Here is an 18,699-nt window from a genome sequence, read left to right on the forward strand (position 1 = left end):
CTTTGTTGTCTTAGTCTGAGAGGGGACTAAAACTTCATTAAATTCCTTAGTACTCCAGGTGCAATATCAACAAAGTCCTTATCCACACAACCAAAATTTCCTACTAAGCCTGAATGTTGAAGATACACTTTTTCCTCAAAACAGGCTAGCTTTTATTTCTTCCTGCAAGTTAAATATGCTGGTACCAAACCAATCAAAGCATTCTAAATAATGACATAAGAAAATAACATAGTTGGTTGTCAGCTTGGTTGCCAGTGACAGGTGTTAGTTAAAAACTAATCAGAGATTGACCTGGAATGCATCCAGACATCATTAGTAAGTTAATATAATATCCATATTATGAGCATGTGAAGATAAAACACACTGTGAAAGCTCAGGCTAAAGTCAGAATTCTTGATCTAATTCCAACATTGATTTTCTGCCTCAAAGTACTACAGTGAGTGGGGAGAACAAGGAGGCCTATCCAATGGATTAATACAGATTTTGCAGTCTTTGTAAACTACCTATTTATTTCTGTGTTGACAAACTGTAATAGTTCACTCTTTCCAGAGGAGGTAGCCAGCATCATTCTCACCAAGATCTACGTATGCTGAGCGTTAATAGTTGAGACCATTAACTATACAAGTTTTAAATATAAGACACGCATTTAATGGCAATTTCTTTTTTATTTAAAAAAAGTTGCAAAGCCAGCTAATGTGAACAGAAGCTCTTTTTTCTTCTTTTAATAGGAATGCCTGCAAACACATGAAACCGAACAAAACCTGAACAGTTTATACAAAAAAAAAAAATCAGTCATTTTTTAGTTTTACTATGCTAACCTCAGTAAGAAGTGTTATTTACTAATGCAGGTAGCACTGAAGTTCTTCTATTTGAACCGTTTGTGTGGTCAACCAGCATATTTTTATTTGATGCAAAGTCATGGGACATGGAATTAAAGCAAACTAAAAAAAAACCAAACCAACCCAAAGCATTGCAACTCCATGCCTTTATACCTTGATGTAAGACATTCAGTGTCCTCCAGAATCTCTGGGCTCTTCTCTGCCACAAGAAGTAGGCACAATACAGTTCTCATATCTTAACCATACAGATATTTCAACCAAGAGCTAAACAACTGAACTAGATATTTACAACCGTTGATGGGAACTTTCTTCTGCATCTTCCAGTAATTAAAAAAGTGAAAATAACTGTCAATACTGTCAAATCTAGAACATTTTATTCTAGAGCATCTTTTCCTCCTTTACAGCAAGCTCAACTTCACTTTCCGTGGACCAATTGGCCTATCATTCAGTTCATTAATAGCAGCCATAGCCTCCTCATAGTTTGTCATAGCAACGATGGCATCACCCGAAGGTAATCCTTGTTCGTTGTACTGTACAGAAACTGACTCTGGTATCACTCGGTAGCCATAGAAAAAATCCAGAATCTCATTAGGAGTGGCTTTAAAAGGTAAATTTTTCAATCGAATAGGAACAACACGTTCAGAACCACCACTGAAATTCGGATCTGGCATAAATCTTCCTTCAGGAAAACTTCCCATTTTATTATTCCCAAACTCCATTCTGCCAAAAGGTTCACTGTCACCACCAAAATCCATGAGGGGTGGCGGACCTCTAAAATCCTTAGGAGGGCACATGAAGTCCTCAGGGGGGTGCCTAAATTCAGAAGGATGCCTGAAGTTCCCAGGGGGACCAAATGAATGCATGGGTGGCCCTTGTGGTGGCCCAGATGGTGAACCAACTGGACGAGAAAGCTCACCCCTGTCATATGGATGTGAATGACCCTGCATTTCATTTGGTGCAGACAATGGTACAGTTACACCAAATTTCTGCATCTGCTCTTCAGATATAAGTCTTATTAATACCTCTGTTCCCAAGAATCTTCGACGATTTAAATTCTCTGCTTTCATGGCTTGTTCTTCAGATTTAAACTTCACTAATGCTTCTCCGAGCCCAACTCCTTTGTCATCATAGAGCAAGTAAATGTCATCTTCATCAATATCAAATCTCGCAAAGAACTTTTGCACTTCAATTTTTGACACATCAAATGGAAAATTCCTTACATAAACACAAATCTTAGGTCCAGAATGACCTTCCCGGTAACTTTTTTCCGGTATGGCCTGTCCAGGATGATCTCTGTCCTGTGATCTTTTCCTCTCACAAGAATCAATTATTTTCAACATTGACTTTCTTGAAATTGGAAAAATGTAAACGGGACGATTGAGAAGAACCTTTCTATGACATTCCAAAGCAGCCTGATAATCTCTCTCACTCCTTATCACCACAAAGGCATCTCTAGTCCTCCTCTGATGCTTATCCGTTAGAATCTTTATCTGTTTGCTGCCTATATCCACATCGGGGAAAAAAGCTCTCAAATCTCTCTTCTCCACATTAGCAGACAGATTTCTTAAGTGTATGTAATATTCATGGTTGGGAGATGAACGAGAACGTGTTCGTCTCCTTGGCGATCTTGAATGAGAATGCTTCCTTGAATGCATGTAGCCCGAACTTCTTGGAGAACGATCTTCGCACAAGAAGTGATCTATTTCATTTGGCATGTCTACCCTCCCACCATATTCGATCCACCGTTCCTCTGTAGATGGGCTAATTTCTATAAACCTCTGACCCATGTACTGTCTATGACGTTTAAGTCCTTCTAAGGCATCACCAGGCGTAGCAAATTTTACCAAGCAATCACCATTGTTTAAACCATTGCGATGCTTTATCAGAATCACTCCATCCACTCGTATCCCAGAAAGGAAAGCACGTACTTCAACTTCTGTTGCAGAGTAAGGTATACCACGTAGAAATAAGTAAAGATCATCTGGGTTAAATGGATGAGAATCCTTTCTCGACTGATAGTTTGATTTAGGTATACCTATATCACCATGTCTTGTGCCGTTGGTATGGAAACCAGCCTCTGGATGATTTGGTGGACCATAACCAGGTTTACTTATTCCTTTTGGAAAAGGCGTGACTAAATGTGGAATGTCTCCAACACCTGATGCACCAGAACCATTAGTACCTGTTCTTCTAGAACCAGACATAGTTTCTCGTCCCCCACGGTCAAATCGCTTCCGGCTCATTTCTATGGTATTCTGCATTTCTGCCTTGCTGCTGAGAAAGAGCTCTATGCGCGAGTCCTTGATAAACCCTCCTGAACAGCTCATGGCACGCCGTGCATCTTCATCTGTTGCAAATATAATAAAAGCCTCCCCAATCTCTCCTCCAATAATATGCACACCTCCATCAGGAATATTCAATCCCAAGAAGAAACGACGAATATCTGCAGGACCCGCAACAACAGGAAGCCCCTGTAAACGGATGACTACAGCCATGCTGAGCTCAACCCACAGCAAAAATCACCTGCAGACAAAAAGGTACACATGATAGCACGTCTTTAGTACTCAGCTATTACAGTATCTTAACACTTAAGAAGCTAGAGCCTTTTTAATGAATGTCCTTGTCTCAATCTAAACAGAAGGTATCAAAAAAAACCCACAAGTTCACAAGAACAAGATTAAAACAAGATTCACTGAAAGTTGATTAGTCAGAACAATTAGCTACTCCACCGGCACACGTGCACAAGTCTATCAATATTCCCTATCCTAAGGGCAACAAAATCCACCTAAGTCACTCCTCACCATCCACAATACCTAGAAGCACCTAAAGTCTTTCACAGCATAGTTACTGTATGCCAGAGATCTCTGCCCAGTCCTAAGGATCAAAAAAAATCCTGTGTACTTTTGAACAGGACACTTGTGATCGTAACACAGAAAATACTAGATGATAAAAGGAGAAAGGAAAAAGGATAACTGTGTCGCTGGAAAATGAAGTAATTCACCAGCAGTGATGACTTTACTGCTTTGACAAGTTGCTCTACCCAGTGATCAGTTCTGTTCAATAATGTACGTTTTCTCAGCGTTCAAAACTGTTGGCTCTTTCATGTAGTCAGAGCATTAACTGCAGCAGCCACATGCACTCAGGAGAGCATATCCTACTTCCCAGCCACAAGTCTGTGAGAAAAAAAGGCCACGTACGATCTTGTCACAATACTCAGTGAGAAGTGTTAAGCTTTTGGCAGCTTACCTGTTTCTGCTTTGAAGACCTGATAAATTCTGTAAAATCAACTTAACTGTGGAAAGAAAACGAAACATAATTAATGGCTGATATCTGTACTTCACTTTACATACTGTGCTACAACTGCTGCAGCTCATCCATAGCAGTGGCTAATATTAAAGCCAAGCATGTAATGAACCCACAATTCGGGACACTATGAAGAACTCCTTCCATGTTCCAAGATGCCATGCACTGCATCTTTGTGTCTCCATTTTAGAAGCAAAAGAAATTAAAAATTTAAGTTGACTTCTGGAAATGATGAAAACACGATGAGATTACTTGGTCATCAATTGCGCCACACTGAACTGTTGAAATGAAACAGACTGACAGTATATCGAGGGAAAAACTCTCACTTCAATTCTTTTGAGTCCTTGAAAGATGCATAAGTCCATCTCAAGATTAGAGGACATGTCCATTCTTCTGAAATCCACCTGCTTTCAAAGTTCACCACAAGAGTATGCTACTCACCAGTCCAGCACTACACTTAATGTACACAGTGAAGACAATCAAATGAATGAGCAGAAATATCCCAACAGGAGAAACTTCAGGGAGTACTTCAATTTACAAAGCGAACTTCAGGATTTTCCCTCTATGTTTACTGCCTTTCAAACATAAGAACAAGAATCACTTCAACACACTGACTGAAACATACCCTGATTTTCAACATTATCTAACATAGCACGACATAGCAACAGTACTCTCAGAACAAACACAAGCTTCTGTAGCAAATGATACATCCCTTTAAAAAAAAGAGCCCAATGCTCCAATGACAAGTGTTTGAGCAAGGGGTTTGTACAAGGGATATTCTCAATAACAAACGTAAAGCACTAGATCCTGATGCCAAGTTATCTATTGATAACAGTAACTATCACTCCACCTGACCTTAACAAAAAAGAGCAAAGCCCAAATTCTGTAAATAATGGATTCCACATCACTTCTACACCAGCACTTTGTAAACACAACTGAAAACAACTGCCTATTTAGTAACTTCACTAAAGATCATCTGTTCTCCGTACTTCTGTGGTGGCTTGACCCTGGCCAGCAGCCAAGCATCCACACAGCTGATCATTCGCTCCTTGTTCCCACCAGTGAGATGGGGAAGAAAATAAGAAGAACAAAGTCAAGAAAACTTGTGGGTCAAGATAAAGACAGTTTAATCAGTGAAGAGAAAAAAGTGAAACAAAGGAGATCACTCACCACCTCCCACAGGCTGATTGATGTCCAGCCTGACTCCGAATAGCCACCACCTTGGAAGCCAATAAAAAAAAATCTCCCCCAAAAAAACAAAGCTATCAAACAAAGACCACCTTCTTCCTCTACCTCAATTTTTGCTGAGCATGATGTTACATGGCATGGAATATCCCTTTGGTCAGCCTGGGTCAGCTGTCCCAGATGTGTCCCCTCCCAGCTTCTTGCCTACGCCCAGCATATTCGATGGGGTGGCAGAGTGGGGGAAGAAAAGAGAAAGCCTTGACACTGTGCAAGTGCTGTTCAGTCATAGCCAAAACACTGATGTGTTGTCAACACTCTTTTAGCCACAAATCCAAAACACAGAACCATTACTAGCTGCTATGAAGAACGTTAACTCCATCCCAGCCAGACCCAGTATACTTTATAATGTATCTTCCCACCAGATGTGACGGCAATGCCCAAAAGCAAGGAGAATTGGAGGCAGAATTTTCTCATAGGACCTTCATGTCTTGAAAAATCAAATCCGCTGCCCTGCTACTTCATGATGTATTTAATCTGTAGCATTTCTGAATTTCACAACTCTGCATTCTTATCCCAACTTTTAAACAGCATTCAGAACAGATCTCCTCAGTACTTCTTCGGTGATAAACGTAACGTTGTCCACGATGTACCATGGATACAACATACAACTTTCAGTGGTGAAAACTATACACAGCGATTCCAGATCATAATGCGGTATTTAAGAAGTCCACAAAGAGAAACGCAAGTTCAAATAATAAGCTTTTACTGACTGCATATTAAACAATCAAGCACTGGTAGAAAGTGTAGACAAGCCATCCAACAATTTTAAGTGAATGACCAAAAAGAGTGACTTTTGGGATGAAAAGTGCCACGCAAAACTCAGACCAATTCATTAACTGAGGAAGGACTTCAGACAGCAAAGATTTAGATAATAAATAGATTGACAACTTCATGCCACCAATTTAAAAGCACAGAAGTGTGCACACCATTTTAAGAAATTTTGTATTTGAACTGAGTTAATTAGAAAACAGTTCAACACCTATACTTCCAAAGCCTCAGCAAATTCCAAATACCATTAAAACTTCACTAAAAAACCAACCTGTAAACATTGTAGGAAACTAAGTCTGCACTAGACTAGTATTTTTACCACAACGTTGTGAGTTTACATAGTCTGCATGCAGTGAGCAGGTGAGCTAGAAAGAACACCCACATAAATACCCCAACTATAAACTGGGCCAATATGAGAATAACTGGTGGATCAGAGAATGATTTCTTAGACTAATATTCTTCAAAATAAGCCTTAACAGTCAAAGTAAGCTGTTGCTAGTGAGTTTTCACATCGCTGAAGGGAGATGCGAGGGAGCGCTCTGCAGCTGGGCCCGCAACACGGCCGGCTTGAGCACGGGGCCGCTTCGGAGCGCTGGGAGCTGGAGAAAGCCAGCGAGACGCCCGCCAGCAGCAGCACCCCTCGAGGGCCGGCCCGTAGCGGCCCTTACACCGCTCCGAGCACAGACGGCGCAGCACAAGCCCGGAAGGGGCGAGCGGGCCGAAGCCCAAGGCCAGGGCCGCGGGCGGCGGGATGGGCAACAGAGAGTGAAGGGAACGGGGTGAGGCGGTGGCCGCCCCGCAGTACATACGCTCCGGCCCGCCAGAGGCTGCTTGTGATGCGAGCCCGCGGAGAAGCCCGGCCTCCCCACGGGGCACCGGGACAGGGCTCAAGGGAGGCACCGGAGAGGAGGGGGGGGGGGGGTGGGGGGTGTAAGGGTGATGGGCAGCCAGGCAGCATGAGGAGGCCACGGCTCAGGGAACCGCGCAGCAATTCCGCGAGGGTTGGGCTGCCGAGAACCGGCTCAGGGCGCGAACCCCGCGCCCTTGGTTACACGCAGTGCCCCAGTAAGCCGGGCGCTCGCCCTCACGCCATCCACCCACCGGACACGCCAGCAGGCCAGGCTCCGCGCCGAGCCCCGCTCTCCGCAGCTCCCGGCACAGCACCGCCAAGATGGCGTCCTCCGCCGCCCCCGCCCCCCCCAACGCTCTGCGGAGAAGCCGAACTGCGCCTGCGCGAGCCCCTCCCCTCGCCCCCACGGCTGACCCCACACTAGTCCTTCCGGCCCTCTCGCGCCCCGCGGCGCGCCGCCGAGCGCCACCCTGCACGCGCATGCCCCGAGCGCGCGGCACCTCGGAAGGCCGCCGGGAGGCAGGGCGGAAGAGGCCGCTGCTGCAACCCTCGCTGCCATGACTGCACGTGCGCGGCCTCGCGCCCAGTGCGTGTCAATACGCATGCGCGTTCCCTTGGCGCGCGGAGGGGCTGGGTGTGGGGGGTGAGGGGAGTCGCTCTGCTACTAGTGCGCATGCGCCTTCGGCCTGCTGGCCGTCTGTTTGGCATCCCCGTGTACACCCAAGGTTTATATAGGGGACAGCGTCACTTAAAGCACCGTTGCTTTGGCGCGTTAAACGTTGTCTCTTGTTTCCATTAGGCCCAGTGGCTGCCCAGCCAAAGAAGAGGGGCAGGGAGGAAGGCAGGCCCGGTGGGGCCCAGGGCTGACTGGCCTGAGCCAGATGGTTATTTTTGACAGGGAAGTGATCTTGCCCCTGTACTCAGCACTGGTGAGGCCGCACCTCGATTCCTGTGTTCAGTTTTGGGCCCCTCACTACAAAAAGGACATTGAATTACTCGAGCGTGTCCAGAGAAGGGCAACGAAACTGGTGAAGGGTCTGGAGCACAGGTCTGATAGGGAGCGGCTGAGGGAACTGGGGTTGTTTAGTCTGGAGAAGAGGAGGCTGAGGGGAGACCTCATCGCCCTCTACAACTACCTGAAAGGAGGTTGCAGAGAGCTGGGGATGAGTCTCTTTAACCAAGTAATAAGTGATAGGACAAGAGGTAATGGCCTCAAGTTGTGCCAGGGAAGGTTTAGACTGGATATTAGGAAGCATTTCTTTACAGAATGGGTTGTTAGGCGTTGGAATGGGCTGCCCAGGGAGGTGGTGGAGTCCCCATCCCTGGAGGTGTTTAAGAGTCGGGTTGACATAGCACTTAGGGATATGGTGTAGTTGGGAACTGTCAGTGCTAGGTTAATGGTTGGACTAGATGATCTTCAAGGTCCCTTCCAACCTAGATGAGTCTGTGATTCTGTGGATGCCTCAGGCACCAAGTGGGAGGTTGCGCTTCTTCAATGGCTACAGGCGGGATTTCTAACCTAACTCAGGGTTGGCTCAAGTCTGGGTTTTGGGAGGAAAAGCAGGCAGGGACAGAGCAGGGGAAGAGGAAAGGTGTAAGGCCACGTGCAGGGAAGGGGAGAGGCAGACTACTTTGGTTGTGCAGGTGAGGTATTTCATTCTAGTGTTTATCCTGCCTGCCTTTCCCTATCTTTTATGTATTCTCCCCTGTATTTAGGCTTGTTCTGTACTTGTCTGCTTCATTTTTTTTATAGACAAAATCTATTATATATGGTAGATTCACCTAGTAACTCAGCCTTTAAAAACTTTTTGAACCCAGCAGAAGAAAACTGGTGAGGAATAAAGCATCTGGTGGGAAAGCTTTCAAGAAATGCTAACAGAGAATCACGGTAGTTGGCAGTTAGCACACTGGAAAGGAGCAGTGAGGAATAATTAAAATTCAGGACATGAAGTGCCCTGCAAAGTTCTGGTAACAAACAAGAGCATCCTGGCAGGTGAAAAAGGGGAGCGCTCCTCTAGGCATTTTGTGTGTTTGCCCTGTTACCAGTTTCTCCTCACGGGGAAATAACACAAATATTACATCTGTATTATACATTGTGTGGCAGTTTTAGAGATGAGGTACCAGAAAACGCAAACCAGGCCTCTGTCTTCTCTGGATTGTTTCTTCCCACTGATCTCATCCAGCTCCATGTTCTAAAACAAGCCAAACAGAATCCTCCTACCTCCACTGCTCCGTTTGCAGCTGCTCGGTGCCTGCCGCTCCCCCGCCCCGCTCGCCCCCCCCCCCCCCACTTCCCTGCCCCTCCGTAGCCGATACCCCAAATCCTCCGCCGCGCTCGTCCCCTGCGCCCGCGCCCCCCCGCCCCGAACGCTTTGCCTCCCGGGGCGGGCCCCTCGCGCTTGCCGTACGAGAGGAGGCCGCGGGTAGCCATGGCGACGCCGGGGCGCTGGGCCGCCGCCGCGCTGCTCCTGGCGATGGCGGCGGCGCTGCCGCCCGCCCGCGGCTTCTCCCTCCCGCTGCAGCGGCCCGCCGACTGCGGCGACGCCCGCTACTTCGACATCTCCCGCCTGGCCTGCGGGCCCTGCGGAGCCCACCAGCGACAGAGCGCCGGCGGTGAGCGACCCGGCCCTGCGGCGCGGGGGGAGGCGGCGCTGCCCGGGTCCGGGGGCCGTGCTGGGGCCGGGGGGCGGCGGAGCTCAGGCAGCTCCGCGCTGAAATCTGCCCGCCGGCCGCGGGAGATGCAAAACCTGGGCTCGGGTTTTGGCGGTAAAGCGGCGGTCCTTCGGGGCAAGTCTGAAAAGGCAGCTAAAAGGGCCAGGGTCCCGCAAAGACACAGGTGGCCACAGTACAACTTTGATACCTGTGTTTGAGATATATCCCGGAGAAACGTCTGTAGGCCTTTTTTTAATGATCCTTCTTTCCTCAGGCATTTGTAAGGTTATAGGTATTCACATTTTCATCAGTAAAATTCCATAGGGCCCTGAATTTATGTTCTCGAACACTTCCGTAACTTGAAACTACTTGTCAAATCTTGAATGCCTGAGATGTTAAGGCTGTGCGCACGCTAATCCAAGTCCCATGTGGGAATTTGGAGCATACACAACACACCTTGACAGTACTAAATGAAAAATACAGATGGTAGTTCACTTTCTTTAGGAGATAAGATGGTGTGATAGTGACCATCTTTTATAAATACACAGTCCTAGAGAAGTTGGAGTTCAGTGTTTAGTGTACAGAAACAAATTCACGACTAAGACCCAACAGCATCTCTCTTCAGGACTGGTACCTCAGTCAGGTACAAGTGATCTGGATGGCTCTGTTCACAACTCCTCTGTAAAATCTGGTTCTACCGCCTTCATGGTATCTTAAAAGAGTAACACCACAGTTTACTTGCAGAAAAAATGCACTTTAATAGTTTTCAGACCTGATAATGTGGGTGTCTAAATCCATAACTCCCTTTTAGGCTTGAATCTTCTTCTAACTCAAGGGCTTCAAGGAGACATAAATTCCAGGGGTAGGTCAAGGCTTTATTTTTTTCTGCAGCATCTGACTTGGAGCAGTGTAGGTAGCTGTCATTCAGTCAGCTGTTTGCATCTTGTCTGAATTCCACTTGGGATTGCACAGGTCTGCCCATGCACTCCACGTCTGGCTCATCACTGTGGATTCTGCTTTGAAGCAACATACCTAAAAATTTAAGTATTGTCATAGTGAATGTCACAACTCAAGTCTCTTCATTGATCTAATCCTATCAGGCTTTTTCTTCTTCACAGTTAAGTATGAATGGTTGATCATTTTGGCAAATCATATTCCTGTAAAACTGGTCTCATGAGAATGTACTTTAAGGTTATAAAACTTTTCACAGAATTGTACATGATTTTTACATGCACAAGTCAATAAGCTTTAATAATAAATACAGTTTATTAGTACATAGGATCAGTTTTGGTTTGTAGTATGTGTTTAAAAATACAGAGAGAGGTCCATGATAGTGAGACTGAAAAAGTTTCTGAAAAAAAAGTTGTTGAGCACTAGCAGGTATGCACTATGATGTGCCATGAAAGTAGTGGTTAATTTAATTTCATACTAAATGTTAAGTACGTTCTGTTATTTGCTGAAAAACATTCAATATAAAGCTTGATCCCCATGCACAATTTTAAAAGCTTTGGGCTTAAAATAGCTTTACAAATGACAGTTGTATTTTGAAGAACCTTTGCATATAAACGTATTTCGTTTTTAGGACTGACTGCCTATTCAAAGGATAAAAACTGTGTACAAATATATAATGCTGGTGTTGTAGAGAGAATGGGCTAAGAATGACACTGTGGCAAGATTTAGAGGGAGAGATTATATCTGTTATTAGACCAACTGACAAAGTTTAGTTTAAAAAAACTCACAAAAGCACAAGCTCTGGTTCCACCAGGGTGTATCAGTCAGCCTAGTAACATTTTCCCAAAACATCTTTGTACAAACTATCACATGAACATTTTTTAAAAAGCAAGACGATTTTCATGCACTTCTCACTCAGGTGTTTTATTTGTCCATCTAATAATCTATATTGATCTCTTGAGAACAATAGCAGTTGTTCCCAGTATTCTGTGAAAAAAAAATTTAAAAGTGAATTTGTTTTTTTTTTCCAGGTAGTTCATGTGTATGTCAGCCAGGATACAGAATGGTTTCTAGTAATGGTGGATCCTCCATTACTTGTGAAAAATGCCCAGAAAATATGGTAAGTATTGAACTTTCCATACTTTGCCATAAAAAGAATGCTTTTTTAATTTGAAATTTCCTCCTGACTGCAAGTTACGTTTCATTAATTTAAAATCGTTTTGCATAATAGTCTTTGCTTGGGAATTTTTAAGACCATGCTTATAGGTAGTAATTTTTTTCTCTTTAAAAATGTTTTTTACTATTTTGTAGGCATTTTTTTGTTGTAAATTTGACAGACAAAGTATTTTAAATGTTTCATTTCCTTCTGCTGCGTTTCTTTTCTGCTTCCTGTTATGTTATCCTTGTCCAGAGATGACTGTTTTATAGAATGCCAAAGATGCTTTTCAGCTCATAGGTAACTTATGATTATTATATAAAATTGTAATATTTAGGCCGTATCTTCATAGTCCCTCATACTTTGATTTTTTACTTCAATATAAGCTGCTGGTATTATGTTACTTTAATTATATATATCTTTGTCGTTTGGTCAGTGCTTTCTACCTTTCTTGACAAATTAAGCTATAATTTTGGGTCATATTCACAGCATTGAAGCAGAGGCACCAGGCTCAACCAGCTTTTTCCCACTATAATAAATAGAGAAGTAATTTTTCTCCAGCAAAAACAACTTTTCAGGGTGAAAGCCTTCCTGAGTACTTCTTTCTCTCCAGTAACTGTAGAAGAACTCTCAAGAGACCAGCTTAGTTGTGCAAGTTAGGTGTTCAGTGGCTAATGGGTAAGGTAGAGTATTTCCCTCTTGTTTCCATCTTCTTGCTACATTAGACAAAGACATTGACAAATATCCATTGCTGTTTTGATCATGCTGCTGTTTCTTTCTCCTTCCTGTAATGGTGGCATTTGTCTTTGATCCTATGGCAAGGCTTATGCAAAGGTAAAACGATAGTGCAGAAGGGAATAACATCAGTATCACTTGAGGATCTTCATTTTCCTCACTGGTTTTGATATGTAGTACAGCTACTTCATAGTGCAAAATAAGCATGGATGTGAACTGTTTGGGTACGTGCAAAATTTCATGCAGTTACATTAGCTGCTTCCCTTAAAATCCTCCACTTCCATTACCTCTGCATATTTATAAATATAAATATGCATTGTTACGTTTATTGGTTACTTCTTTCCAGTGTAGAACCTCTATATCTTTTTTTAAACCTTCCACTTTTAATCAACTCTTATCTTCTCTAAAGGATGTTAAGTAATGGGTTCAGAAAAACTTAAGAACACTTTTTTTAGTCTATGTCTGCATAGGAATGACTTTTTCTAGATTGTTTACCCTTTTTTTATCTTGAAAAGCTTCATGAATGTTATTAATGTATCTGAACACATTTTCTAGTTAGTAACATCCGAATCAGGCATTCTTCACAGATATTGGGTGATGTCTATATTTTTGAAAATTTTAATAGTTTTACATTTTATTTTAGAGCGGCGTTACTCAAGATGGGTGGAATTGTATTATTTGTCCTAAAGGCCTAACTTCAGAAGGAAAATGTAAATGCCTCAATAATGAAATATTAGGTAAGAAATATGTGGAAGTTATATTAGTGCTTGTTTTAGATATTTGACTTCAGTAAGACATGCTCTACTGTTAAATAAGAAAGGAAATTTAACATGTTTACATTTCTAATGTAAAAATTCAACCTTCCTCTTGATCTTAAACCTCATTCCTGAAAGAAAACAGTTAAGTCTGTACCGTTGTTCACTGCAATAAAAACTATTACGCAAACATTCAAAAAATGAATACTGGTATATCACTTCCTTTAAGCTGGTTGACACTGGGTGGAGACATTAAAATGGGAATAAAACAATGTCAATATAGACTAAGAAAACATTAAAATATTTTGAAGTATATAATGCATAGGTACTTCGCAGTACAGGAATTATACATGTGTGAGTAGGTGGAACAGAACAGCTTGATCAAGCAAAGCAGACTACTGTGCATTAATATCAGTGGATTACGTGGATATAGGCACAGATATGCCTGTATCTGTGATTTCCTGTGATGTGCTTCCCTACATCTGTGCCTCTTACTTGATGCTCTCAGTTGCAGATGAATTTCAGTAAACACAGAAAATTAATTTTAATGTTAACTTTAGTGTCTGTGTTAACTACAGTTTTGCTTATCTTGCATAGTAAAAAACTAAGAGCAAAGTACAATTTTCATCAAGGGTGTAAAACAGAAAAATTCTTGGGAGCTCTAGTTTTCTTTATTTTCAAAGACACAGGATGGAGAAGACTTTCCGTGTGCCTACAATTCTTTGAGTAAGTATTACTAATGTCCATTTTGGTTTTCCAGATCATTAATTTAAAATTTTCATAGGAATCTGTAAAAGAGTGAATACCAATCATCTCCCTTAAACTTTATGAGAGTTACAAAATACATTACGAGCCTTTATGGCAAAATATTGACAGCAAAGCTGATTCTATAAATTAACATGCAGAAAGAACGTTAGTATTGTAATTCTTTTGATTCTCTTTGTATCTTTTTTTTTTTTTAATATAATTAGACTCAAAATCTCTTGTGAAATTATTTAATTGCTGGAAGATGCAGTTTTGAAACTTTGAATTTGTGACATTTGCACGAATAATTTCAGACAAAAATGAAAATTTTTTTTCCCTTAATTTGTAAACTTTATGTTTTGAGTTTTAGCTTTGCAATGAAGCCTTGGTTTGAAATTTGGTTCAGAATAAATAACAAAGGAACAGCAAAACTGGACATGAAATATTGCATTTCTCATGAAAACTAAACTGCATGTACATAGCTATAAACAATACACATATACATACATGAATGTGCATTTATAGTGAATGTTATATGCAAGTTGTACTCTTGATTTTTTTTTTTTAAATAAAGTTTTTGCATTTATTTTAGATCTGCATAGGCACTATTTTTTCACACTTTGCTGAGCTTGTGTGACATACTGTGCATCATGCAATTTTATCACAGTTGCTTTTCTTTTCCACTTAGTGGAAAGAGCTATCGATGGCATCTTGCTTAATGAAGCATTGTGCATACATTGTAATGGAAGTGAGCAATCGTTCTCTGCTTCAGATGCATCAGGAAATAGGTGAGTATTTTGCCTTTTGTGATGATAAATTTAAACGTGTCACTTCTGTATTTTGGCATGACAGTTTTAAAAGCAGTGAATTGGAAATCCTCAACCCCATGTTTTGTGTTCACTGAAGTCCTTATATGACCAGCCGCTTAGTTTGTTTCTTAGTTTTGCTTTAGTGTGACTGAAAAGCCGGTTTTGGATTGGAAGCAGAAACAGAATTGTTATTTTGATAATTAACTGTTTCATTTATTTTCTACTTCAATGACAATAGAAACAAATCGATAATGTCTTTTGATTTCAGTTCGAACTAGTGAAGGTGCTGATAGTGTTCTTGGGCATACTATGAAATTGGCTTTCGCTAAATACTAAATCTCATATTTAACTACATTTTAAGTGAATTCTTCATGTTTGTGATCCATAGGTGTGTAAGATGTGAACAAACATTCATCAATGTAAGCAAGTCTTGTGACTGCAGCAGCCCAAACATTTTAGTAAGTACAAGAATGCTTATTCTATTGAAGCTCAGAAAAAGATATGTTGATAAGTGTATAAATGTCTTTTTTTTTTTTTTTTTTTTCCCCAGACTGGGGGATTGTGTTTCAGTGCCAGTGAAAGCTTACCTCCAAAGGGAGTTGCAACTGTTCGTTTTGGGCAGCTGGTAAGTGTTTATTCTAAAATATTCTCATGCTATCTCATTCTTTAGTTTAATTAAGTCTTTTAAATTCCATTCCTGAAAAACAAAGGTGGTGGTTTGTTGTCTGATCAAGGTGATTGCAAGGTGATATGCATCAAGATAGACTGTAGACATGTAGACCAGACAAACATTGTTGTAATGGAATATGTTTAAGAAAATTCATGCCCTCTTGGAAACTGAAGAAAGGAAGTAATTTACATGGATTAAGTATCAAAATAAGTAGCAAGTGGTCTGTTGTATTAATTATATGTATTTAAAACACACTCTTGTATCACAAAAACATTCTGAAGAGTCTATGAGGGCCTCTGGGCTTTTTCTTTCCTTTTTTTTTTTTTAATATGTAGTTGATATTTATATAAAATATTTGAAAGGAGATATAAGGATTGAAAGGGCATTTTTAGTTGTCAGACGATTAGAGCTGGTAGAAGAAAATGGACACCTATGCAATTTGAGATTGTGTATGAAATTGTTCAACTCCTTGAATTGGCTAATGGATGAAAATATGTTCTATTGAGAAGAAGGTGTTTTAAGTGTTTTAGCTAATGAACTTTTATTAGTTGTGAAATCTCAAAGTTAGGACCATTTTCCAAGTAGTTTTGAATTCAGGAAATGCTATGTGGCTAATAGATGTATTTTGTTCTTAACTGAGTTAATGTTAAAGGCCACTGCTTGAAAGAAAGCAAAAAGCAGTCTTCAATTTTCCTGACAGCAAATATCAGTCTTGCTTTCTGAAAATGTCATCTTCTAAATAACATTTTATTGAAAACATGCCTTTTCAGTTGCTTACAGTATGTACGAAAGCTATGTTTAGTTCAAGTATGAGTAGTTATAAAAAGCAGGTTTCAAATAATTAATTTGGCAAATTTAGTCCTGAGTTAAATTTACAACCCAGTCAACACCTTACCCTTGAAATCATTAGTACTTCCCTTGTACAGTAAAGAAAACTACCTTGTCACAGAATCCATATTCCAGATTTAAATATTTCTGCTCTTGTTCTGTATATTTTGTCAAATTTAGTGAAGCGAAAGAAATTATTGCATTATGGTTGTGTTTTGAACTGAGCTGGTTTGACTGAGACATTTACAAAGGACAGAAAGCTCTTAGAAAAAATAAGTAGCATCTTTTAGCTGACAGTTTTCCAGACTCTTATATTATGGATAAATTATTCTGAACAAAGGCAGTGAAGTAGTTCCTTATTTACAGGGTATAACACTGACATCAGTATGGTTTCTGAAAAACCTGCAGTCCTCAGCCTCTGCCTGTTGGGTGAGTTTCATTAATGTTTGCAGTTTGCTTTTTTATACAGAAGTGATACTCTGTATAAAACCATGGAACTTGTAATTTTTGGAAGTTAGCTTGCTTATTTTTAAAGAATCTTATTTTGAGATGACAGTAAATAAGAAAGAAATACACATATAGAATGTTTAGAAAGAATATTGAGCACTAGTCAATGTTAATGCAAGTCTCCAGGGTTGGAATCTTCACAAGGTAAATGGGGTTAAAGAAAAAATCCTGCAATAGTCAGTAGGTATGTGAACTGTTCTTGAGTATACCCAGTAAGGGATTGCTCAGAAAATTAACTTCTTACATATTTGGTATTGATCGGCAATTGGTCCTTACCTCTTATTTGGCTTTCAGTTACTCAATTTTTTTTGTGATGGAGAAGGATGATCATAGAACCATCCTTTTTAGCTTTGCTTTCCTTTATGTATGCAAGTGTTATTTACCATTATGTTGCTCCGAGTGGCAGTAGCCATGGGTGGAAGAGTGGCTGCAGCAACAGAATCATGCACACTTGTGAAGGGGATATGCCCCTGCCTCCTTTTTACCAATTATCACACATCCTCATTTCCTCTCCTCAAAATCAGATTTTAACTTCTCAGGCCCTACTTTTTCTCCTAATCTGTCACAACGCAAAGAGTTACCTGGCCTACAGGTATATAAAGATCACAACAGTGGATTTGCAGAATTCCATAACACACAAGCACGCGGAGTCTTTATTTCCTACATTTCTTTATTACAGATTACTACAAATTACTATTAGTAAATTAAGTATACTTATGATTAATAAAGCAAGTATATATGTATTCTAATGGAAGCAGCAATCAATAGTAGCAGCAAGCATATATTTCAATATTACAAGTTACTACAAAATTATCACTAGTAAAGCAGCAAATACACTTATCATCAATTACCTATATCCACACCTATATATATATATTATTCAAAATAGTGCCAGTGCAGTGCTCACCAAACCACTCCCAGGAGTGGTGCCTTGAAATTGATGACAGATGAAGTCTCACTTCGAAGATGACCCACATCACGAGTCTGGAGTCGGCCAGCTGTCCCCAGCAGTGGTCCTAGGCCATAACTTGCCTAGGAGAGCTCATAGAAAAGGTTGTGCAGGGGAAGTTCTATGTGTGTGTGTGTGTGTGTGTGTGTGTGTGTGTGAGTGTGTGAGAGAGAGAGACAGACAGACTGACAGGGACAGATTCACTCTTCATTTTGGGTATAAAGTAAGTAATTTCTATATCACAGAGACATAAGGCAGCATTGGACAGCACCACCTGAAGCAGCCAATAGATGATGATATTTTATATTCTCTCAAACCAGTTTGTATTTTTCCAGACTGTTTTTCTGCTCTTTCAGCTAGAACAGCCAATAGCAGTTGCCAATGGCTACTTTTTTAGAATTTTTTCCCTCTTTTCCAGACTATTTTTCACCTTTCCAGATGATAAGCAGCTGTTACAGTTCCTTGGTTTTGTGCTTATTGATGACATTTCAAGATGTCTCTGGTGTTTAGGTACCCAGCTGTACTTCTCAAGGATCTTTCTGATTCCCAGGCCTGGTTCCCAGGCTGGCAGGCATTCTCTCTGTCAGTATTTCAGCAGACTTCTGCTCAGTACTTTCCCCAATCACTTTTGTGGCTGCTCCCATCACCATCTCATACACACAGCTCTGAGATGTATTGTCCTACTTATCCTATTCTTTTTTACAAAGTGAGACTGTCCTCATCACTTACCTAAGTTTATCCTGTTTATCTGCCTCAGCCTGCTCAGCTCTTCAGAGGTAGTGCCTGACTGTAACGTGCAGCTGCCGATCTGACCCGCACAAAGGCAATAGGCAGTGGCAAGTTAATACTAGTGCAGTGATGGCTGCACAGATGCCAGGCACTACTTTTGTCTATCATGGCAGTGGTTTGTTTACCAGAATTGAGCAATGGTATAAATA

General features: G+C 41.3%; 2 protein-coding genes across 3 annotated transcripts in view; one reads left to right on the forward strand and one right to left on the reverse strand.

The window, feature by feature from the left end:
- Positions 1-645: 645 nt before the first annotated feature.
- RBM12B (RNA binding motif protein 12B) lies at positions 646-7,350 on the reverse strand. 2 transcript variants are annotated; one of them, XM_074884448.1, is made up of 3 exons: positions 7,257-7,350; positions 4,086-4,131; positions 646-3,362 (listed from the first exon to the last, which is right to left on the reverse strand). In XM_074884448.1, exon 3 carries the CDS (start codon positions 3,332-3,334, stop codon positions 1,238-1,240), a length of 2,097 nt encoding a protein of 698 aa, XP_074740549.1. In that variant the 5' UTR covers positions 3,335-3,362; positions 4,086-4,131; positions 7,257-7,350; the 3' UTR covers positions 646-1,237. The 2 variants fall into 2 exon arrangements, with proteins under 2 accessions (XP_074740549.1, XP_074740559.1); XM_074884458.1 differs by lacking the exon at positions 4,086-4,131.
- A 2,141-nt stretch (positions 7,351-9,491) lies between these two features.
- Positions 9,492-18,699, forward strand: part of TMEM67 (transmembrane protein 67) — a 34,610-nt gene continuing 25,402 nt past the window's right edge. The window contains exons 1-7 of the mRNA XM_074884471.1: positions 9,492-9,618; positions 11,640-11,728; positions 13,143-13,236; positions 14,687-14,786; positions 15,196-15,265; positions 15,358-15,432; positions 16,672-16,734. Of these exons, the coding sequence (XP_074740572.1) occupies positions 11,672-11,728; positions 13,143-13,236; positions 14,687-14,786; positions 15,196-15,265; positions 15,358-15,432; positions 16,672-16,734 (459 nt within the window). The 5' untranslated portion in view covers positions 9,492-9,618; positions 11,640-11,671. The remainder of the gene's footprint in view (positions 9,619-11,639; positions 11,729-13,142; positions 13,237-14,686; positions 14,787-15,195; positions 15,266-15,357; positions 15,433-16,671; positions 16,735-18,699) is intronic.

This window comes from Strix uralensis, chromosome 1, assembly GCF_047716275.1.
Source record: "Strix uralensis isolate ZFMK-TIS-50842 chromosome 1, bStrUra1, whole genome shotgun sequence".
Classification (NCBI taxonomy): domain Eukaryota; kingdom Metazoa; phylum Chordata; class Aves; order Strigiformes; family Strigidae; genus Strix; species Strix uralensis.

What these genes read in the sequence shown, in the direction of transcription:
- RBM12B (XM_074884458.1), bottom strand. Translation starts at nt 3,334, where the DNA reads ATGGCTGTAGTCATCCGTTTACAGGGGCTTCCTGTTGTTGCGGGTCCT.